General features: G+C 43.1%; 1 protein-coding gene across 12 annotated transcripts in view; it reads left to right on the forward strand.

Moving 5' to 3' along the window:
• TANC2 (tetratricopeptide repeat, ankyrin repeat and coiled-coil containing 2) overlaps nt 1–24,444 on the forward strand; it is a 378,583-nt gene that overhangs the window by 310,785 nt on the left and 43,354 nt on the right. For all 12 annotated transcript variants that reach the window (XM_061588302.1, XM_061588293.1, XM_061588296.1 and 9 more), the window contains 6 exons: nt 1,311–1,914; nt 9,307–9,419; nt 10,867–10,989; nt 13,663–13,899; nt 16,454–16,639; nt 19,914–20,007. In XM_061588302.1, the coding sequence (XP_061444286.1) occupies nt 1,311–1,914; nt 9,307–9,419; nt 10,867–10,989; nt 13,663–13,899; nt 16,454–16,639; nt 19,914–20,007 (1,357 nt within the window). The remainder of the gene's footprint in view (nt 1–1,310; nt 1,915–9,306; nt 9,420–10,866; nt 10,990–13,662; nt 13,900–16,453; nt 16,640–19,913; nt 20,008–24,444) is intronic.

Consider the following 24,444-nt stretch of genomic DNA (forward strand, 5'->3'; position numbering starts at 1 on the left):
CGTGGACATTCAAAGAAGCTGAATGTTGGAAGATTCAGGACAGACAAAAGGAAGTACTTCTTTACTCAGCACATAGTTAAACTATGGAATTTGCTCCCACAAGATGCAGTAATGGCCACCAGCTTGGATGGCTTTAAAAGAAGATTAGACAAATTCATGGAGGACAGGGCTATCAATGGCTACTAGCCATGATGGCTGTGCTCTGCCACCCTAGTCAGAGGCAGCATGCTTCTGAAAACCAGTTGCCGGAAGCCTCAGGAGGGGAGAGTGTTCTTGCACTTGGGCCTGCTTGCGGGCTTCTCCCAGGCACCTGGTTGGCCACTCTGAGAACAGGATGCTGGGCTAGATGGGCCACTGGCCTGATGCAGCAGGCTCTTCTTATGTTCTTATAAGTGCCCTCTCCTGCTGATTGTAAGACCCAAGATGGTTTATAAGTGTGACCTAGGTGCTGTGGGTGGAGTTCAGCACACATCCACAGTTTTTATGACCCCCATTTATTTTTAAAACTATTTTAAAACAATAATAATAAATAATACATTTCTGTGATGCAAATAATGCAATAAATTTCTGGGATTAAAACCAGTCTTTTAATTATCATTAAAATGGTTTTCCAGCTGTATTTTTTAATGAAAGGGAGGTATAACACTATGATTGTAATTTTTGCATTATATTCAAAATGTCAGTGATATATTCTGTTTATTTTTATTTATTTAAAATACTTATAAACCACATTTTTTATAGAATATCAGTAGGTGGTATACAGACTAAAAACACAGTGTAGTGATAAAAATGTCAAACACATCGGTAAAGGCTGGTTGGCAAAGAATCACAGATTCGAAAGGCCTATCTGAATAATGCAGTTTTTATAAGATGTCTACAAACAAGCAAATATGACTCCTGCTGAACCTCTGTTGGCAATGTGTTCCACAGGGCAGGGCTAGCCACACTAAAGGCTCCACTGCTGCTAAACGCCAGCCGAACCTCAGGGGCATATCAGAAAAGAATCTGTAGAAAATGTGCGTTTGCTCTCCCCACACCCCCTTTTCTTTCTCTTGGCTGTGGTGTTGAAAGGCAGTTTGAAAATTTGGCTTTAGATTTATGTTAAAATTAACTGTACCACCTAGGCACTTTTTACAAATGGTGTAGCCCCATTTGGAGCCAGTGTGACAGCATCACTATGTATGGCCTATAGCTCGTCTGCTTGGAGGTGAAAACTTGTCAATATTTATACTATCAGTGGGAGGCTGATTATATTCCTCTCATTTTCATCTTCTCCAGAATTTACTTTATTCTTTTTTTTTCTCCTATAGGAAATAATTAAGTTATTACCCTTCCATAGGATATTCCTGGACAGACTGGAAGAGAATGAAGCTATAGATCAGGATCTTCAAGCCTACATCCTACACAGAATACATAGCAGCTCTGAGATACAGAATAACATCTCTCTTAATGGTAAAATGGACAACACAACCTTTGGCAAACTCAGTTCTCATCTCAAAACTCTGAGTCAAGGATCCTACCTGTACCTTAAGCTCACATTTGATCTAATAGAGAAGGGCTATTTGGTGTTAAAAAGCTCCAGTTATAAGGTAGTTCCCGTCTCCCTTTCGGAGGTGTACCTACTGCAGTGCAATATGAAGTTTCCAACACAGTCTTCCTTTGACCGGGTGATGCCTCTCTTGAATGTGGCAGTAGCATCTCTGCACCCCTTGACTGATGAGCATATTTTCCAGGCAATCAATGCAGGAAGCATTGAAAGTTCCTTGGAATGGGAGGACTTTCAGCAAAGGATGGAGAACCTCTCCATGTTTCTTATCAAGCGCAGAGATATGACACGGATGTTTGTCCATCCATCTTTTCGAGAATGGCTGATATGGAGAGAAGAAGGAGAAAAGACCAAGTTCCTGTGTGACCCTAGGTACGTAACCCATCAACTTTAGTAGGCAAAGATGTTTATGAGATCACTTCATTTTTACAAATAAACCTCTGAGTAGTGTTATCAAGATACAACTATTTTTAAAAGGTGGTCCATTTAAAAAGGGAAAGGAACAACCACTGAGAGAGCTATTTTCTGATCACTCTCTTTACTCTTATGAATGGAAGTCTGTGAAGGAGCATTAAAAGGTGGTGATCTTTGAGGGCATCCAACTTAGTGTTTCCTTGGATATAACTGAGGAAAAAGATAACACATGCAGCCACAGTTAAGTGGCTTTCCATTGCGTTTACTTTTGAGTCATTACCTGTATATTTAACTGGATATTAGAGTTTACTTTGGCTCTGCTTAATAATGATGATGATGATCATTAATGTTTTTGGTGTTCAAAGAGTTTTACATACATTATGTTGTAATATTTACAAAACAAAGAGAACAGGCTTTGGTGCTTACTGATGCACAGCTCTTCATTGTAGCTCAAAGTTTCTGAGTAAAACACTGCTTCAGGAGCTTGAAATTTAAAAAATTAAAAAGCTTGAAAAATTGTACAACTGTTAAATGCATCTGTGGACAGATTTACAGATGGCGGAAAACTGGTAGGGATAGCTGACACCTCAGAAGACAGGAATACAATTCAAAATGACCTTGCTAGAATGGGTGACTGGGCCAAAACTAACAAAATTGTTGTTGTTGTTATTGTTATATTTTAAATATGTATCCTGCCCTTCCTCCCAAAGGGAGCCCAGGATAGCAGTGAAATCAACAAAGACAAATGCAAAGTTCTGCATTTAAGCAAAACAACCAAACAATCAAATGCACAGGTATAGGCTGATCAATACCAGGCTCGATGATAAGACACATGAAAGGGGTTTTGGGACTGTAGTTGGTCATCAAGTGAATAGGAGTCAGCAGTGTGATTTCAACTGCAGAAAAAGTGAATGTGATCTTGGGCTGCATTAATAGACCCATATTTTTTTTTTAAACCAAACTGCAACCCCTGAGCTCGATTCTGTTTCAGAGAGTAGTAGACCTCATGCTCTGCAAAGCCCTCTTGCCAACATAGGCAATGTGTCTGCAGAGAAATAACACACATACAAAGGAGTGCAAAGCTCTAGAGTCTAGACCATAGGACTGTACCACCAAGTGTCTCGATTCCTAAGCAAGGTACAGAGTCTGGGAGGGATAGTCAAGTACAGGGAATATATAAGGGCCCAGTTGATACTAAGCACTTGTATGAACAAGTCATTTGTCCAGTATTCTGAAAGCCTTGTCTTTGACTACCTTTGTTGCCCATAGGTTCTTGACCTTGAGTGGGCATATGCTTGTTTTTTGTGCCTGCATTCACCTCGGTTCAAGTCAGTTTACTGAATAAGCTTCCTCCCAATCCTTCCATGGGCTCAGCCTCATCTGGAGTAGACAACACCTCATAGTGAAATATATTTAAAATTCTTTCAAAAAGATATATGATTATTCATAAGTTGCTTCCTCTCCCACTGCAAGAAAGCACTGCTGCAACCACCAACTGTCCTAGGATGGCAGAACCAAAGAGAGGCATACTCTGGCCTTTACTACCATCCACAACTACAAGGAGTACTGGGAGGATACACCTCTGCCTCCCAGAATGAACATCATGGCAAGTGGGAAACCAAGCTGGCCCCCATCCACTGGCCAGTGAAGGAACAGTCTGCTGCAATGCTTGCTTTCCTCTGCCTTCCCCATTCCTTTTCTCTTTTGTATCATGTCTGTAAGCCTGAGATTGTCTTATTACAAACTTAAGTACTTAAAAGTGTTTATGTTGATGAATTACTAGGCTTATTATTCCCTAGAGCTTCCTGGAGGGTAGTCATAGTACTCAGGATGGCGCCTCCCACTGGGTGTGTAGGCACAGTCCTATCTTCAGACATCCTCACCTGGGGGAAAGGGCCATTCCACCCTCCAGACCAGCCCTGCCTGCTCCAGTGACTGGTTGGGTCGAACTGAGCTCCGTAAGAGCTCAGACCTTTTAAATTCAAAACCTCAGCTTTTTTCCTCTTCCAGCTTTATTCTTCTCCACTTCTTCCTTACTGTGCTTCTTTCTCCTCGTCCCTTCCCCACTCTCCCCAATCGATCCCAGCTCAGGGCAGACCAGGACTCACTTAGAGGGCCATGCAGCCATGAAGGAGAGCCTGGTGGATCATGCTTACTCAGCTAGAGAGGTGCAACTGCAGTGGAGATCAAGTAGCTGCAGCTGCACTTACTGTGTCTTCTCCTAGCAGTGTGTAGAGCAGAGAGAAAGCTTGTCAGGGCCCTTGAAGGACTTAGCCTACCTGTTGGTCCCTCCCCACAGGATTGGTTGGGATTACAATGTGTGTGAGTGCCATGGCCAACAACAGGGCAGCCTTTCAGAGGAACCAGAGGTCTCCAGAGTGAGCGAGCAGGAGGGGCAAGTGTCCATCCTCCCACTCCCAGAGTCCCAGCTTGGTGTCAAACACGTGTGAGCAACACATGGAGGGGGTAAATGCAACAGTTCAAACCCCTCTATGCTCACTGTGCCAAGGGAAAAGGAGTTTCTTAAGTTCTTGCAGTGGATCAAGGGGACTGTGATCAAGGAGATGCACAGAGTGGCAGGGCCATCTAACATCAACAAGAGATTCCCCCCCCCCTCAAGGGGAAAGGGAAAAATAGGAAGCAATCCCATAAAGACAAGAGAGACACGAGGTCCCCATCCCCTGTGGTCCCTTCTCCGTCCTCCTCCTCCTCCGTCATCCCCTCCAGATATCCCCTGAACCCAAGAGGGGTTGCCATAAGAGGCACAAGCACAGATCTAAAACACAGCCACCCACACAGGAGACTGGCAAGTCAAGCAAGGAAGAGGAAACAGCAGGAAGTTGGCAACCACCTTGGGCCTTCTTTTGGACTTGGAGCACTCCCTCTCCTCAGAGGACAGGGATAAGGTTTGTCCATCCATCTTTTTGAGCTCTCTCAGGAAGAACTGAATGCCCCATCCCCAAAGGGGAGACCTTTTCAGTCTGATTTTTTTCCAGCCCTGGTGGTCAAAGCCACTGGATCCTGGAGCTTCTGGAGGATCCTGGAGCTTTCAGAGGAACAAAACAAGGATTCTGGAGCATCTGTGTTCTCATCTTCAAAAGATGGCATTTGCAGATGGACAGCCACATGTGGCCATGCGTCCATTTCTAGTTTTGTTTTGTTTTTACTTGTGGATGTCGGAATGGGCATAAACCCATACACAAACTGGTCAGTAAACACTACTATTTTCCCCTGAAGGTGATGGAACAGCTGAAGACACCGGCAGTGGATTTGCCCATGGCTGCTCTCATCCTCATCAATCCTGCTGACGGAAGGGAAGGAGGGCCCAAGAGACACCTGCGACAAATGCATGGAATTGGCACTGCACAGGGATTTTGAGACAGCCAGCTGCATTCAGAGCATTGATGGCCACCTCCATAATGGTATGGCATGCACGAGCATGCTATGGGCAGATGATGCCCCCAAGCACATCAGAGATGGATTGAAGAAACTGTTGATAGCCGCAACCTTCCAAGCAGATGCAGTGTGAGACACCATGCAGTTCAGTGCCAGGGCAATGGCAGCCAGCATGGTGGCATGATGCATCATCTGGTTACACAGTTGGGACATGGAGCCTGGCTTCCTGATTCACTTCACTAGCTCACCCTTCAGGGGTCCCAAGCTGTTCATGGAACTCCTTGAGAAAGTGCTTGCGAAAACAAGGGACAAACATAAAGCCCTTCCAAGTGCTAAGAAGGATGACCACAAGCAAAAGCCACCACAGCCATTTTGGACTTCCAAACTACATAACTAGCATCATTCATTAGGATGCTACAAACCACTCTGGAGGAGGTGAAACAGAACAGCAGAATCAACTTCATCACATCTGCAGCCTACCTCCAGCTACTCTAACAACAGGTTCCAGAGGGGAGCCAAGAAGCAGTCCACATGATGCCTGGGCCTGTGGAGCCATAGGGAGCAGACTTCTCCAGTTTGCACACAAATAGATTGGAACCATGTTAAGTGGATCCTTGAAACTGTTTCCTGCAGCTACTCCTTGGAGTCTACCAGGTGGCCAAGAGAGAAATTCATTGCTACCCCATAATCCAAGAAGTCAGATAAACACAGGGTGTTCTTCAAGGCTCTCAGCCTTCTACTGACCATCCAAGCAAAAGTACCAGTTCTGACACAGGCACAGAAATACAGGGTGTACTCAATATTCTTTCCAGTCCTGAAGAAGAAAGGGGACATTCGGGTCATCCTCAACCTCAAGAGTCTGACCAGGAGGATAGCCTGCATATGGTTCAGGATGGAGACCCTCAAACCAATATCCAAAGCCATCAACTAGAATGATTGAATGGCATCCACAGATCTATCAGAGGCCTATCTCCATATTCCGTTCAACCAGAAACACAGGAAGCATTTCTGATTCTGCTCTGGGCATTGACACTATCAATACAGAGCCCTTCCTGTCAGCCTAATCTTTGCCTCCAGGATTTTCATGAAGGTCTTGAGGACATTAGGGGTGTGAGTCCACCTGTATCTCGACAACGTCCTCATCAGCACTGATGAGGACCCAGTGCAAGGGAGATGTGAAAACGATTGTATCATGTCTTCAGAGGTGCAGCTTCATAGTGAATCTAGAAAAGTGTGCCCTGGAACCCACACAAATTATCACATATCTTGGGGTGCAGATAGACTCAACAATTCCAGCTATGCCTCATCAAGGAATGTGTAGACAAGATTCAGACACTGACAAGGAAAGTGGTATCTTCGGAATCGGGACCTGATGGAGTTGGCACAACTGCAGGGCATGCTGGTTTCCTGTCAGGAATTGGTAAACTGGTCTTGTCTTCACATCCACCCCCTACTGCATGTACTACTGCTCTTCCAGTCCCAGATCACAGAGTCACAGAACATGATGATTCTGTTCCTACCAGCTGTTCAGGAAAAGCTGAAATGGCAGATGAAGAAGGGGTGAGCCGGGAAGTCTCAGTCTGGAGGGTGATCATGACAGATGCCAGCATGTATGGCTGGGGAGCACATCTGGATTCCTGTGTGATGAAGGGAGTGTGATCCACCACTGAGGTGCAGTGGAATATCAACTGGCTGGAACTCCGGGTGGTGAGACTGGCCTTGCTGGCTTTTGCACCATCCATCCAAGGGTCTCTTGTTCTAGTGAGGACCGACAATGTCTTAGCCAGAACATTAATCAGTCATTAGGGAGGGATGAAGTTGAGGATCCTGAGAAGAGAGGCTCACTTATTCAGTTGGGCAGATTTCATCTTCTATCTCTGAAGGTGGAACATATTGCAGGGGTACAAAATGTGATGGCAGATTGGCTCAGCAGGACCCCCATGATGGACTCAAAGTGGCAATTGCATCCCAGAGTATTCCAGCAAGTGGTCTGGCTATTTGGATGCCCAATCATAGATCTGTTTGTGACTTGCCACAGTTCCCAGGTCGATAAGTTCTTCTCATGGTATGTGTCCCCGGGGAGCAGATACCCTGATGGTGGAATGGTCATAGGCCCTGCTTTACACTTTCCCATAATTCAGCCTCGTATCGCAGACCATCAGGTGGATCCTATAGCTGAGGGCATAAGTGATTCTGACAGCTCCGAACTGGCCAAGGAGGCCATGGTTCACCTGGCATCTGCCTTTTCAGAAGGACCTGTTGAGTCAGGGACCCGTCCTTCATCCCTTCAGAAAAGCTCTTCTGACTGACAGCATGGCGGTTGAGCGCCTCTGGTTGACAGAGCTGGATGGGGAGCCACCGTTAACACTCTCTTGGTGTCCCAAAAGGCCTCCACAAATCGGGCATCCAGCTACATGTGGAAAGTTTTCCTGGGTTGGTGTGAGGCTCAAGGAAAGGATCCCTCCGCCAGGGAAATGGCAGATGTTCTGGGGTTCCTTTAGTCCAGGTTAGATAAGGGCTGGAGTACTAGCGCCATCAAGTGCCAGGAGTGGTGTTAAGCAGTGTACCGGCTGCAAGGGGTGTTTTTCTGTGGCCACACATCTGATGTTTAGGAGATTCATCATGGGAATTAGACTAAAGAACCCACAGTGGTGCATCATTTTCCTATGTGGAACCTCAACTAGATTCTGACAGCACTTATGGGGCCGCCATTCAAACCCTTGGCTACATGCAAGTTGAAGTTTCTTACCCTCAGAATGGTGTTAATAGTAGCTACCACTTTAGCCTGCCGGGTATCTGAGATTGGGGCATTATCATTGGATACTCAGCTGTGTATTTTCTATCAGAACAAAGTAGTCCTCCTCAGGCCGGACCCGTCCTTCTCTAAAGTTAATTTGCTGTTTCATGGGGCTCAAGAGGTGATTCTCCTGTCATTCTCTATGAACCCCTCATCTCCTAAGGAAAAGTCATGGCATACCTTGGACCATACATGGAGCACTCCAGTTCTATCTTGATAGGACTTTAGGTTTCTGGAAGTCGGAAGGGTTATTTGAATCCTTGGGGGGGGGCATTGCCTGGACAAAAGGTCTCCACCTCCTCAATCTCACACTGGCTTAGAGAGACCATAGTTCTGGCCTACCAGACCTTGGGGAAGAATCCACTCACCTTCTCAGGGGGGCCTGCACCAACAACATTGCAGGAGAGTTAATGAGTTTTCCCATCCTGGACATTTGCAGCTGCTTGGGCCTCTTTGCACACATTTTCTAGACATTACAAGATTGATTCTTGGATATCTGTGGATGCTGCCCTGGGGTCATTCTGAGAGGCAGGGTGAGATATAAATAAAATAAAATACAGTCTACTCAGAATTAAGTCTCTTTGTGTTTAATAGAGCTTGCTTCCAGTTAAGTGGGTACAGGATGGCAGTCTAGGCTTTAGTTTAGGCTTGACATTGGGGGAAAACAGAGTTCTTGTGCCTTTAATAGCTGTATGGCAGGCAGAAATTCAATAGATCAGGGGTTTTCTAGTATGGAAATACAATTATGGGAAAAGGTTCACCATGACTACTCCCTAACTTTGTGTTATGCCACACCCCCATGACAGCCATTTTGTGACTAGTGTCCCAAGCATTCTCCCAAAATTTGAAATGTGACCTCTGGTCTAACAAAGTTGGCAACTCCTGTCCTGGAGGGAGAAATGTGCTACAGTGCTCAATGTAGCTGGACTCAACTGGTATCTAGTAGCGTTTCAGCAGAGGCATGATCAAAGGTGATGAACAATTAAGCACAGAATGATTGTAATTTGCATGAGAATAAAACTGACAGGTGTTACCATGAAGAGGTAGAGAAAGTCGTCTCTTTCATTCAGCAATCTCAGTGCTAGCTATGAAAATATACATTGGAGTTAGAATTCTAACTTTCATCATGTTTCTTTTTTATCTTGTATTTTACCTAGGAGTGGCCATACGTTGCTTGCCTTCTGGTTTTCCCGTCAAGAGGGAAAACTCAATAGACAGCAGACTATTGAGCTGGGTCATCATATTCTCAAAGCACACATCTTTAAGGTAGCAAGAAATTATGCAATGATATCTCCACCTTGGATTCGAACACTGTGGTGCTGGTGTTTTCAGAATACATGAAGAATGTTAACTTTCTGAGCTCCACACTAATACTGATCAGCCTGATCAACAACAATGCGAGGAGGGCCAGGGCCCCAGCCCCAGTTATTCTGATCGAATTAGCTATGTGTATGCAAGGACCCTATCTCAGAATGACCCTGCATGCTTTCCTACTGCTACCAGACAGCTGCCAGAGCAGAAGGTGACCAGGGGTGAGCAAGAGGAGGAGAAAGAACGGTTCTCTCCTTCATCCAGTTTCATGCACTTCTCTGTCCTTTTCTCCCCAGTTCAGGGAGAGGGGGAGGGTAGATAAGACAGAAGTATGGAATCTTTGTTTCGCCTCCCTCTTTCCCTTAAATGTTTAAGTTAGCAGCTGGCAGGAGGAACAAGTTGGTGCCCCCAAAGGGGGCTGAATTTCACCTGGGAACTGTTAGCGACCCACACCCTAGAACTGATTCGCAGTTGATAAATCTAAACTGATAATCTTTTCCATTATTTTTTACCAAACACTATCTACTGATCAGAATTCTTTCAAAACCCTTTGGCGTGTGCAGCTTTAGAACACTAAAGAAGGCTTGCAAGTAATTCCTCTGTAGGGGTTCTCATTGTCAGTCTGATTTCTGTATGATACAACCCAGTACTAAGAAGTTACATCAAGCTGAACATGCTGTAGTCTAGTACAGGATTGTCCATTTTCTGGAGAGCATCTCAGGAATAGGCACCGTTAACTGCAAGCCCCTTCTTTTAATATACTGTCTCAAGGAATATGGCTAACAATATACAGATGGGGAGGGGGGGCTGAAGACAAGATCAGTGATCTTCCAAGGAGAGATTCCTAAAAGAATCCTCTGAAGAAAAGGAGTGCCCATTGTCTTTTCCAAAATGCATTAGACTATGATCTTGTTTCTTCTAGAATAAATACTAATTTCGCTCTAGCTTCAGGCTCATCTCTTTCTTTAATATTTCCTATTTTTTTGTGGTGCCCTTTTCTTTTTTGCTAATACTTTTAATATCCTGCCTGTTGGAGATGGGGCAAAGGGATTACATCATCTCATAGCCAGCAAGGAACAAAGAGGTGCTTCTGTCCTTTTCATGATGGATTGTGACTCCTTGTACCCTAGAGTTCCTACATATCTGATGGGGGGAAGGAGTTAGACCAGAGCATTTAGCACAGAGAGTATACATCTTTGCTGCTCTGACATTACTTGCGTTAGGTGCAGGACTTGACTTTGGAGATGTGTCCTTGCCAGTACTCTTGTTTTGTCTTTATAATATTCCTTTAAAGCTGAGTTCGAATTCTTGTTAGTATGGGATTAAATTATCCATCTGTTAGTAAAGTGCAAAAAAAAAATCAGTACTTTGAATGATATAGTTTAAAGTGTGTCTTTTGCAGGGACTGAGTAAAAAAGTTGGGGTCTCCTCCTCAATTCTCCAAGGGCTTTGGATTTCGTACAGCTCGGAAGGTCTTTCCATGGCACTGGCCTCTCTGCGGAACTTGTACACTCCCAACATAAAGGTACTGGAAACAGATACTAGCTGTTAGGTGCCAAAGTTCAGGGCCCAAATCCCTTGTAGTACTGATAAAGCAAAGGCATCAGAGCCAGAGCCAGACCCATCTCAAAATAAGTCCACATCTGCTCCAGTTCAGGGAGTTCTCAGGAATTTATTTTTCATAATTTCAGGCTTTCAAATACTTTTTTGTAGCAAGGGAGGTGGGCATAGAGAGAATAGAAGCTGATGGGGTGGCATGGGTGGGGCAGTGTTGCTCACCCGGCTTCCCAATGCTATGCATCGGTCCTGGGTATGGAGAAGGGGACAGGCAAGGCAGTAGGGAGCATCAGATTGGTTCTGCTGCTACACCTACACCAAGCTTCCTGCTGCCTTTCCCTTCTCTGTCTCCAGGGGACAGCAGATGGGCCCCCTGCCATGGTCCCAACAAAAGTCACATGCACACAGTGGGGTGGAGGGGCCCTCTATTGGCATAAATGATAGCTTCCAACCTAGAGGAAACAGCAACTTGCGGCGTGGGGGAAATAATTTCTATTGAGACCATGGCAGGTGAGGGAAGAGGTTACTCTTTTCCTCACTATTCCCTGTGCTCCTTATGCTGCTTGTGGGGAAGAGGGGCTACAGCTACTATTTACTTTTTTTAACATGCATATTATTTATTTATTTATTTATTTATTATTTGATTTATATCCCACCCTTCCTCCTAGCAGGAGCCCAGGGAGGCAATATTAATTGCATTAATACAATTAATGTTACATCTAGCTTGGTCCTTGATCAACATTAAGCCTGCTTCAGATCTGTATAACCCCTTGGGCAGTTTCACAAATTGCCTCTCCATTCTTCCTATTCAAGAAGAATTCTAGCTTCCCCTTCTACCATTGCCTTCCCTTTTCACCTTTTATTTCTAGCTAATATTTAAAATGCAAGCTTATCAAGTGGAGAAAATGTACAGCAGGTGTGGGGAACCTCTGGCCTGTGGGTCAAACCTGGTCCACCACGCTTCCCTATTTGGCCTGCAAAGCCATTTTGGGCAAGCCACACTGGCCAGCCCTATGAGGCAGGTAAGGGTGGGGCTTGGCCAAAAGGGGCTTTGCAGGCTGATTGTCAGGACCTTCTGAAGTTGTGTGCAAAGCAGGATTGTAGTCCCGCGTATCAGATGATATATGGGGAGATTAATCCTGCTTGCTCCGAGTGCTCAAGAACACTTGAACCTGCTCAGCTTAGCTGTGCTTTGAAAACCCGAAGAGTTAAAAGATCGCATACTTCCAAAGTACCAGATGCTGGACATAGACAACAAAGCAATGTATATGCCTTCATGTTTTCCTTGATTATGAGCTTTTGAGAGGCATCTGGCTGGCTCTATCTTGTAGATTTTGATCTAAAATTGCAAGGCAGTTTGGTTGCTTGTAACATCTCTGCATTCAACATTCAACTTGAAAATCAAGTGTGGTTCATAAAATAACATTAAAATACAAAAAAATTAAAAATTAAAGAATAATTAGTGGCAGTATCAATAATTAAAACAGGTAGCAAAAACAAAGCATTTGTTCTTAGATTTTAAAATGTGTATTAATAGAATTAGAGTCACAGACTGATATTAAAACTTCTAGCTAGTGTCACAGAGAGGTGTTTTTCAATATTTTTCCCTACACCTTTTCAAAGTCTGAATCTAACACAGTAATTTCCAAACAGTGTGGCCCAGCACACTAGTGACATCTGAGAGAATCACAAATGTATTATAGAAGTGAACAGAATAAAATAATTGAGGGTCTGAGCATGCTTTCTTCTAATATCCTCAGGAGGGTTAGACTGCAGCCTTTCCCAACCAGTGTGCCTCCAGATGTTGTTGGACAACTCCCATCAGCCTCAGCCAGCATTGCCAATGGTCAGGAAAGATGGGTACTGTGGTCCAACAACATCTGGAGGCACACTGGTTGGGAAAGGCTGGTAGAGACTTGCTTTTTAAAAAAAATGAAAATACAAAGTTTTGCTTCCTACCAGGGGGACCAATGAAGGCACCAGGTTGGCGACCCCATTTCTAGAAAGTAAGCAATTGTCCTATCCATTAAAGTAGTCTCATCCAGCATAGAATCTCAATGAGTTTTGCAAGTCTTTGGCTCTGGTGATTTGTAATGCCTGCCTTAAAAAGAAAAAGTAGCATTATGACCACCGTGCTTTTCCCTGGATTGGAATTTAGCCACCCAACCCACTTATATTGCTGCTGTACTACTAGTGACAGACAGGAAGGGAAGCCCTCCATCCTCCCTACTCTCTTGTTCCCCCTCCGTTCCTTCCTCACCTCTTCTTCTAGAATGCTATAAAATGTATTTTTCATAGAGTTCCTGGTGACATTACATGCCCCAGAAAAATTACATTTCACAGCATTTCAGGTGCTAGAAAGAAGAGAGAGAGTAAGAAAGAGGAGGGGCAAGTGGAAAGAGAGAGAGGAAGAAAGGAGAACAGTAGCAAATTTAGAACAGTAGGGTATTTAAAACTGCTGTGTAAAGAACTTTTTTTACATATTCCTTTTTTCTAAAAATTGCTGGTCCCAACCCAAATGAAGCTTGGGAAAGCCTCTTGTCCTCAAAACTATTTCTCTCAATTTTAATTCAGAAAATTGTCTAGCAGAAGTTTAGAGAATACTGATCTAACCCATTCCCATTTCTCTCTTGCTATTTAGGTCAGTCGACTGCTGATCTTGGGAGGCGCCAACATCAATTACAGGACCGAAGTACTGAACAATGCCCCAATTTTATGTGTCCAGTCTCATCTTGGTTACACAGAGATGGTAGCTTTGCTGTTGGAGTTTGGAGCAAATGTTGATGCCTCTTCAGAAAGTGGCCTGACGTCTCTTGGATATGCTGCTGCTGCTGGCTATCTAAGCATTGTTGCACTGCTGTGCAAGAAGCGAGCCAAGGTGATGAAGGAGTTGAGCTGATAGCTATCTGATTCCCAAGCCCAAGCAAGGTTGCAGTGGGTGAGCTGTCCACGTGCCTTAGGCTGCAATCCCAATTGTTTGTATCCTTGCAGCTGTGTCACCGAACTACTCTCTGATGTGGTTATGCTAGCAAGAGCACAAGCAACAATATTTCATTGTCTTTCCTTAATAAACATACTCTTCAGCCAACCCTAACTTCCCAGATTGTTTGTGGTTTGTACATGACTGTACTCAACTAAAATACCAGAGTAGTTCCTTGGCAATTCATCAAGTTCGGGTCAGGCTGTTGCCAAGCTGTTGGGTGGATAGGGTGCTAAACTTCTTTGTCTACCTTTTAAAACTCTCCTCTTTTAATTTACTATCCATCTAATATAGAAAGGAAGGGTAGAGTTTATAATGTAGTTTTTGCACAAACATGGTAAATGTCAGCTGATGGAGAAGTTACTTTTTTACTTTTACATTACATTTCTCACCAAGTGAGTAGGAGTAGCCAAAATCTCTGTGATAATATTCCAGAATGTATAATCATGAAGTATATGCTGACAAAACAACAAATTTAAACATAAGTTTGGGGTTTACGGATGTGGTTTAGCTTTCTGTTTAGAAATGTGCCTTTTTAATTGTCAGACCTTCTGCCTTCCTAACTAAGATTGTTAGAAACTTGCTTTCATTTTAAATGAAATTTCACTCTCTGAAGTTCCTGAAGGCTATAAAAACTGACTTTGAGGTGGCACGTGGCCTATTTTGGCTAACCTCAGTAAACCTGTTGTCATTGTATTGGTGGACAGTACAGCAATAAAGAAGAACATTTGACATCAACTTACTGGCAATATTTTCACAGTTTGCATTGCTTTCAGAATGTTTTGAGCTTTTATGCTACATAATAATTAGATGTGTGTTTGTAGACCCAAGCAGGTAGCTCTTGGGCAGTAGCTGCTAAAATTACCTTTCCCCCCAAGATTTGCCGCTTTAAAACATCGCAGCTGAAATCAAATAGGCTTGGCTTAGTGTGCCATCCAAATGAAGAGTAGTGATTAGTGAGGGGAGAGCTTAACCATGAGTTCCTGCATGGGAACAGAAAGGACTAGGGAGGAGGAAAGTGGGTGCGAGCTCCTCTCTGGGGGCCCACATGGTTGCACCATCTCACTCGAGCCAAGGTTTGTCTTGGCTTATTATGCAAATGAGCTCAAAGCTTTAGGAGGCAATTGTCTTCTGTAAGGTCTCTGTTTCAGTCAGTCTTGTTACAGAATGACAGAGTTTGCTTCCAGAAAGCTACCTGTGGTTTCCAGTTAATGTTCTGTTATTATTGGTAATAATGTATAAACAATAGGAGCTTTCTTCAGAATAACTTTAGTTATTGGAGTGGCAGTTGGTAGTTTTACTAAGGAGAGGGGATGGTTCACTATGGCTTCTTTGATAGAGCCTTTCCCCTTTTCCTCTAATGCAGAAGAAGAGCTTGTGAATGTAGCAAAGAGATTTGCAGATCACTGCCAGTGCACATAGCAATTATGTGTTGAGGGATTTGTCCAGAGCTTAATCTCAGGTACTCTATACTTTCCCTACTATGATGTAAAAAAACCCAAAAGATTTGCAGTTTTCTTGCAAGACAATGCAGATGTTGGCTGACATCTCAGAGCTAAGGAGAATGCTTTTCAGAATTTTAAGTGGTCATGGGGCCAGATTTGCTTTTTGTCTAATGGTTTATTACTACATACAACAGCCAAAAAGCGCCAGCAGACATTGCAGATAATGATGGGGGAAATCCTTTGACTGTCCTTGACCACTACTGTTTTTCTTTGCAGACTTTCCTCAAGCAGAAAAAAAAAGAAGGAATTAGGTTGCTGCTAGGGACAGGAGGTGCCTTGTTAAGCCTCTCCTTAATTTGAAAAGACGTTTCTGAGCATGCTCAAGAATATCATTTCCTGCTGGGGAGCTTGGGGTTTCTAGTTCCCTGTGTATCTGGAACTGAATTGGAAGGCAGATGAAATTATAAATCCCATGCTCGTTTCCAGTTAAAGGGAGGCCTGGCAAGGCTTTTCTTGTTCCCAGCAAGCCTCCCCATCACTGGTTCCCCCCTCCTCAAAAATAGGGTTGCGAAAAGGATGAGGGACTGGTAGGAAAATCTGGCTAGTGGTGTTTGCATGAGCAAATCCCATTGCAAGTTGGACATGAATTAAGGGAGGTCTGGCTCAGACTCTCAAAGGGATGAGGCTTTTCAAACCAAGGGAGTTCATATTCCAAACTCCATTTTAAACTTTACGTTCATCACTTCACTACTTCCAAATGAAATTCATGAGGGTAGTTCATGCTACGTGTGAAGAATTTACTGTGGGCACAGAACATGTTTGTTGTAACAAAATGAACACAAAGTTCTTTAGGAATAAATTCTGGCTAGCTCCATATATTTTGCCAGAGAAAAATGGAGAATATGTTCCATATGGATGTGGCAGTGTTATGAAATCAGGAATTGGAATGCCCAACCACAGCAATTTGCTTTAATTTTATTTAGTCATTTTTTCCTTTCATTGTAAAGGTGGATCATTTGGACAAGAACGGTCAGTGTGCACTGGTTCATGCAGCTCTCAGAGGTCACTTGGAGGTTGTCAAGTTTTTAATTCAGTGTGACTGGACAATGGCTGGGCAACAGCAAGGAGTGTTCAAAAAGAGCCAGGCCATCCAGCAGGCACTCATCGCTGCTGCCAGCATGGGATACACCGAGGTAAGTTGTTGCTCAGCCTTGCTGGATCCTTACTGGCCAAGCAGCTTTTATATTAAGGCAAAATTATTTATTTATTTGATTTATATCCCGCTCTTCCTCCCAGCAGGAGCCCAGGGTGGCAAACAAATGCTAAAAACACTTGAAAACATCATAAAAAGACCTCAAAATACATTAAAACAAAACAATGCTAAAAACATTTTTAAAAAAGCTTTAAAAAATCTTTTAAAAAAAGGGTTAAACATATTATTAAAGAAAACATATTAAAAGCAATTCTAACGTAGATGCAGATCGGGACAGGTCTCAACTTAAAAGTCTTGTTGGAAGAGGAAAGTCTTCAAAAGGCACCGAAAAGATAGCAGAGATGGCGCCTGCCTAATATTTAAGGGGAGGGAATTCCACAGGGTAAGTGCCGCCATACAGCTGAGCACTCCATTATGAGTGGAAGCCCTGTCTTCAAAATCCAGCTGAGCAACACAGGGGGGAGTGACAGCAACCACCTTAATTCCCAGTATCAATTTTCCCACTATGCAGTGAACCTTGCTAACCATCATGTGGCACATGATTGTCTTAATGGAAACCACCACACTTTGAACTCTGTTACCAACAGGTGTTGGATAGTTCATAAACATTTTATTATTAAATATTTGTATGCCTCCTTTCTACCAGAAATGACATTCAAGGTGACTAACATTAAACAACATCAAAACAATCACCATAAAAGCAGGAAACGGTAGAAAATAGAAATATCAACATGCCAATAAATTGCAGTTATGGCAAAGCATACAAATTAAAACAATTCCAGCAGCCCATACCATATAAAAACAGTTGCCAAGATAAATGAATGCCAAATAGAACAACAAAATCAATGAAACACCAAAATCTTGGGTCAGTAGGATAGAATTCTCCTAGTGCCACAAAGAAAATAAAGGTGGCTCTTCTTTGGGATGGAATTCTGTAAGCAGGGTGCAATGACAAAAAAGATCCTCTCTCAGGTAACAACTCACTTAACCTCTGGGACATCTTGGGGAGTGTTATCAGGCAAGCTCATGTGGGAGCAGCCAGTGCTTAAGAACCTTATTATCACACTAGCTAGAGCAAGGATGGGGAACCCTTTTCAGCCAAAGGCTACTTTCCCTCACAGGCAACTTTCTAGGGCTTAAAAGGTCAAAGTAACATAGCTACTGTGTAGAACTAGCTCAAGTTTCCTAAGATGTTTCAAAGATAGCCAGAAACATTATACATTCTAATAGTTCGTCTGGACTTTAGCACATGGATAAATATAGCAAATTCATTATTTCCAAGGAGAGGACACAGCTAATATATTAATGGAAGTTGAATACATGTTGGCTACTGTGTTGAATGTATAGTGGACCACTTTAATATATCAGATTCCACATGAATCTTCCCATGCTGTTTTTTAAAGATTATTATACGTACAATGCCTTGCAAAAGTATTCAGACCCCTGACCAATGTTCTCATATTACTGAATTACAACTGGTACATTGTAATTTCATTCTGTATGATATTTTATTTTGAAACACAAATTCAAAATCTGTTATTGTAAGGTGACATTGGTTTTATGTTGGGAAATGTTTGTAAGAAACATAAAAAACTGAAACATGTTGCTTGCATAAATATTCAACCACCACACATTAATATTTGGTAGAGTCACCTTTCACTCCGATAACAGATTTAAGTCTTTTGGGGTAGGTATGTACCAGCTTCGCACACAGTGTCGAAGGAATTTTGACACATTCTTCTTGGCAGATTCGCTCCAGGTCTTTCAGGTTGGTTGGACGTCACTTGTGGACCACAATTTTCAAAGAGCACCACAAATTCTCAATGGGATTGAGATCAGGACTTTGACTGGGCCACTATAGGACATTCACCTTTTTGTTCTTGAGCCATTCCAGTGTTGCTTTGGCCTTGTGGTTGGGATCATTGTCCTGCTGAAAAGTGAATTTCCTCCCAAGCTTCAGTTTTTTAGTGGACTGAAGCAGGTTCTCTTGCAGTATTCCCTGTATTTTGCTCCATCCATTCTTCCTTGCATTTTAAGAAGATGCCCAGTCCCTGCTGATGAGAAACATCCCCACAGCATGATGCTGCCACCACCATACTTCACTGTAGAGATGGTGTTACATGAGGCATGGGCAGTGTTAGGTTTGTGCCACCCATAGTGCTTTTTGGCCCAAAAGCTCTATCTTGGTCTCATCTGACCACAAAGCCTTTTCTCACATCACAGCTGGGGCACTCTCATGCTTTCTGGCAAACTCCAGACGTGCTTTCAGATGGTACTGTTTGGGTAACGGCTTCTTTCTTGCCACTCTTCCATATAGACCAGTGTTATGCAGAGCTCTTGATATGGTTGACTTGTGCACCATTACTCCACTCCCAGCCACTGAACCCTGTAGCTCCTTCAAAGTGATTGTTAGCCTCTCTGTGGCTTCTCTCACAAGTCTCCTTCTTGTTTGAACGCTGAGTTTTGAGGGATGGCCTTCTCTTGGCAGTGCCTGGGTGGTGTGATGCAGCTTCCACTGTGCCCTTTTCCTAATCTATGCATTTGTATTACATTACCTCTCACTTCTGTAGAATGCTCTTTAGTCTTCATTTTCCTTCAGATGCACAGCCTGACCAATGATCCTTCAACAGTGGGGTTCTTATCCTGACAATGTGACAGGAACTTTAATGGTTCACAGGTGGAGGCCAATGGTAAGGTGTCCTCGATAGGGCAGTTTCTTTCATCTGTGTAAACTGGGAGTTTCCACATCACAGGGGTTGAATACTTATGCAAGCAACATGTTTCAGTTTTGTATGTTTCTTACAAATGTTTCCCAGCATGAAACCAATGTCACCTTACAATGATTGATTTTGAGTTTCAATGTTTCAATATGGAACGAAATTACAATGTACCATTTGTAATTCAATAATATGAGCGGATTGGTCAGGGGTCTGAATACTTTTGCAAGGCACTGTATTTTTCATAGAAGTTTTGACTTGTTTGTACAGTGTGATACTCTTTTAGGCTTATTTCCGTAGACTGTATGTTACCGTGTACAGTTATTTCTGAAAATTTTAGGGGGGAGTGTTTTCCTTGTAAAGGCAAATAATTATTTTAATGGTTCTGGGGAGTATAGTTCTTTTGAGGATAAGTGCCTTATAGGGAATTTGTTCACTCTTTGTTTATCTTAGTGTTCAAAGCAGCTCCTTTCTCAGATATCAGCAACATATTTTTAAACATGCAGAGAGTTCATAAACAGATTTCTTTGTTTTTAGATTGTCTCCTACCTGCTTGATCTTCCAGAAAAAGACGAGGAGGAGGTAGAACGAGCACAAATCAACAGCTTTGACAGTCTCTGGGGAGAGACAGGTAAATTATGGAGACAGTCTTTGCCTCCCCTCAAATCCGTTGAATACATGTGTGATTTACTGAAAGAAATTGGTTATCCTGTGGGATGTTTGCAGTAGTGGTAACATAAGCCTCTCTCTCTCTAAGTTTCTGCTACTTAGTTTAAGAAAAAAAGCTATCAAAATGTTTATTTAAATATTTGTAGACTGCCCTTTAATAAAAATACAGCAAGGTGATAGGCATAAGAACACAACATCACAATGAGATCAATAAAAGCATCAGTAAAAACATAATATAAGCAATGATAAAAGCATCAGTAAATAAATACTGATTGGTAAAAGAAATTCACTTTTCGAAGACCTGCCTGAATAACACAGTTTTCAGAAGGCATCTAAACAAAGCAGGGATAATTCCTCCTGAATGTTTGCTGGCAAGAAGTTCTGAAGGTCCTAACACACTAAAGTCTTGGTTCCTAGTGCAGACTAAGTGAACGTAAGGGGTGTGGAGAACTACTAGAAGTGCCCCATCAGAGGATCCTAGATGGAGGTGGAGCATAACATACTGTGGGCCCAAGTTGTTGAGGGCTTTGTGAATTAACACAAGAACCTTCAGTCTAACCTGGTAGCAAATTGTCAACCAGCACAGCACTCTCAGTAGAGGAGTCACATGTCACCCGCATGCTGCTCCTGTGAGCAGTATGGCTGCTGCAGTCTGCACTAGTTGCAGCTTCCTGATCAGATATAAGAGCAGCCCCATATAAAGTGCATTACAGTATTTAAGCCTTCAGGTTCCCACTGCACAGACCAGAGTGGTCAGGCCATCCTGGCCCAGGAATGGTTGCAGCTGGCATACCAGCCAACGCTAGTAGAAGGCACTGTGGGCCTCTAGTGACAAAGATGGATCAAGAAGTACCCCCAAGCTGTGAACCTGCTCCTTCAGCAGGAATGCAACCCCATCTAGAACAGATAATTGACCTGTCTCCCAGACCCAAGAACCATCCACCTACAAGCCCTCCATTTTTCTAGGATTGAAGCTCAGTTTATTGACCCTCATCCAGTCCACCACTGCATCTGGGCTCCAGTCCATGGCTTGCAGTCTCTCCTGGGTCAGATGTAATGGAGTAAATACAGTTGGGTATCATCAGCATGCTGATGGCACTTCACTCCAAAACTTGTAATGACCACACCCAATGGCTTAATATAGATGTTGAATAGCATTGGGGACAGAAATTGATCCCACAAACTTGGAGAAGAGACAGGATTGAACACCTCAGATAGAACTGCAATCATAACAGTAGCATCTATATTGCCACAGAGCCAAACGACTTTATCCTCAAAATGATGGGTCAAACAGTCGCAGCAGGACTCTATTGCCTCTAGGGACCCATCCACACCAGCAAATTCCAGACAACCCAGAAAAGCTCTGCTGGACTTGAGGAATATTTGCTAATCCAATGCACTGTAGAGACAAAGATCAAAGAGAAGTTGTTTAGTCGCCAGCCTTCCACTGTTTAGACTTCCTAAGCTCATTCATAACCCCAAATATTGGAGAACTAGAGCACAAAGGGGTATATGACCTGTGTAATTTCTGTCTGTCCAGCATTATATCCATCAACCATTGTGCTAAAAATTTGTATGCAAATTTGTTGATATTATGTCTGTATTCTTCTGGTTCTTGATACATTTGTGATGTAAGTTGCGCTTGTTATTTCTATCAGAAATTGCCCACTCCTACTTGTGTTACGTCTCTAAGTGTGTGATCTTACTGGAAATCAGACCTGCCATATGTTTTGCCAAGACAATTTTCTTCCCTTTGCTTTATTCTTTGGCTCTTTGACCAATTTAACAAGCATGTTCCAATAAATACACACGTTCATTCCCTTACCCGGTCCTGCTCCCCCCACCAGCCCATGGGAGAAACAGGACCTTTGCTTAAGAAGTATAATGGTTTAGTGGATGACTGGAGGAAAATGTAGTGCTTAAACAACTTGTTCACAAGGTAATCTTTGTAAATGGATCTTCTTGTAAAAGGGCCTTAGTATTTCACAAATATAGAAAAGAAACATCCCCTGCTCACACCACTATGACTCTTTACTCCTGCAGATTTTCTGTTCTCTTATACCTTTTGTATGTTTGTGGCCAAATTGACTGCCTTGCTTAATTCCATTAGCCTGTTGTCTCTGAACTGTGCGGTTATGTTGCATCCTCACCTAGGGATGCTGACAGGATAATAAAAATCAGCCCTTGAATGAATATTTACTTTTTAAAATCAGTGCTTGGGAGAAACACTAATATATAGGTGGAAATGCAGTTGTTGCTATAAAAACTGCCTCACTTCGGCCCAGCTTGCACATAATGCTAAGCCAAATCATGGATTAGCACAGTGGTTTCTAAACTTTTTCCCCCATGGACAACTTGAAATTTGCAAAGAGTCTTGGCAGACCACTTCATGATTTTTCTGCCTGTTGTAGCAATTGTAATGCACTGTGCTAGATGCTGTATAATTTTAATTGTATTTTTATTGCTTCTTTTATTTCTTGTATTGCATTTTATTGTATTATAATTTGCATTCCATAGAATATTAGAAATAAAAGAAGCAAAACAATTAAAAATCAATGTGAATATTTAACACAGAAATGCCACGGACCACCCGAATGAAACTCATGGACCACAGTTTGGGAACCCCTGCATAGTGTAAGTAAGGAAGCATGGGTTTTGTTGAGCAAAAATCACAGCTGCTGTGCTCCTCCCTGGTCTTGTTGCTTGAGCAAACCCATGTTACCTCATTTACGCTAAGTCAGGAGTTCCCAAACTGTGGTCCATGAGTTTCATTCAGGTGGTCTGCATAGAACCAGCACCAGAGAGCAGCCAGGTTGGGCCCTGGCTGAGGACCCCTGTGGCTCAGAGGGGCCCTTCATAAATGGGAGGGTGGCACTCTCATTCCATGATCCACGGCAGTGTTTGTATTAAGCTTAAGTTTATTGGCCCTTATCCAGTCATGTCCTGGCTCCCAAACAAAGAAACAGACTCAGGACTTGAGGATTGGGTTTTTCTGCATAAAGCATTATTCTAGAAGTCAGAACAGGGATCTAGCATCTCATGCTAGGCCTAATCCAGGAGTCAAACAGTAACAGGCATACTAGACACTGGAAGCAACAGCAGACAAGTTGTTGCAACTGCAAATACAGGCAGTGCTACCTCTATATATACAGAAAACAGGTGGGAACACTATGAATTAATTTAGGTTCTTCTCACCATGAGCTGCAAGGAGGGGGCTATGACTGGGTTGTGTGGACAAAATTGGGCTACTTGTAACTGTCTCTTCTCTATCCTTCACAACCTTGGAGACGTGCCAGTTTCTGGCTCTACTGAGTCACTTTCTTCTTCTGCCTGAGAAGTTCCAATGTTTTTGTTAGCACTTATCTCTTCTTTCATTACGCTTGGCCTTGGTGCCAGCAGAGAGTCCTCACTAGCCGGCTGATACAAGGAAAGGCTGTCTGAGCCTTCCTCAGAATCTCCAGCAGCCAGCTTCGAGGCTTTTGAAGACACATCCTCTGTAACCCCCTCATTTCCTTCATCAATGCTGGCAATGTCTTCCCCAAAGTTGGTAACCCCTTCTCTATTCTCCCAACTTTGCCAGAGATTCTCCTTGGGGCCCAAGACAAGTCCATTATCCACACCAAGCACTGATTCAGCTACTTCTATGATAACCTACTTTCACAGCTAATAATTTCTGAGCTGCCAGGAAGAGATATTTAGGTCACCAAATGCTTACGTAAGCAATAGTGTTTTAAGATTCTTTCTAAAAGTTAATAATGAGGGACACCCTTCACTAGGGAGGGCATTCCGCAAACAGGGAACTACCACCAAGAAGGCCCTGTCATGGGCCACTGCCAACTAGGCAACCCCCAGTGGTGGCACCACCAACAGGGTCTTCCCTGTTGATTGTAGGGCCTGAGATGGTTGATACAGTGCCTCTTATTCTTGGCAAAGAAGAAGACAGTTGCTTTTCCAAGCCAAATCTGCTTCATGGCATCCAACTATTAATTGAAAATTGATAAATTTCGCACAGCTAGCAGATTCACCAATTTCAGTGACCTTCTGAGAGATCTGGATTAGGGTTATTTTAAACAAAAGTGTTAATTTGCCTGGAGGATTGGTTGGTGTGAATGCTCCAAAATAGTAGAGAGAAGTCTGGGCAGAATATTCAAAGAAGCAGATTTAAGCAGCATAAGACAAAGCAGTCTGCTGGAGAGTGGGAGGCTGAAATGGTGGATGTGAAAGAAATTGCTTTGCCAGCAGTTTATTCTGTCAGTCTCTGAAAGTGTAACTTCAAAAAGTGCTTTGGCCTGTTTTTCATGGTGAAAATGTCTCTCTATCCCAGACAGTACATAGTGTGCCAGGAACAAAGCATTTTCATGTTGTACAAAACTCTTGAAATCTTGAAAATTAATGATCA

This window comes from Rhineura floridana, chromosome 11 (assembly GCF_030035675.1).
Source record: "Rhineura floridana isolate rRhiFlo1 chromosome 11, rRhiFlo1.hap2, whole genome shotgun sequence".
Classification (NCBI taxonomy): Eukaryota; Metazoa; Chordata; class Lepidosauria; order Squamata; family Rhineuridae; genus Rhineura; species Rhineura floridana.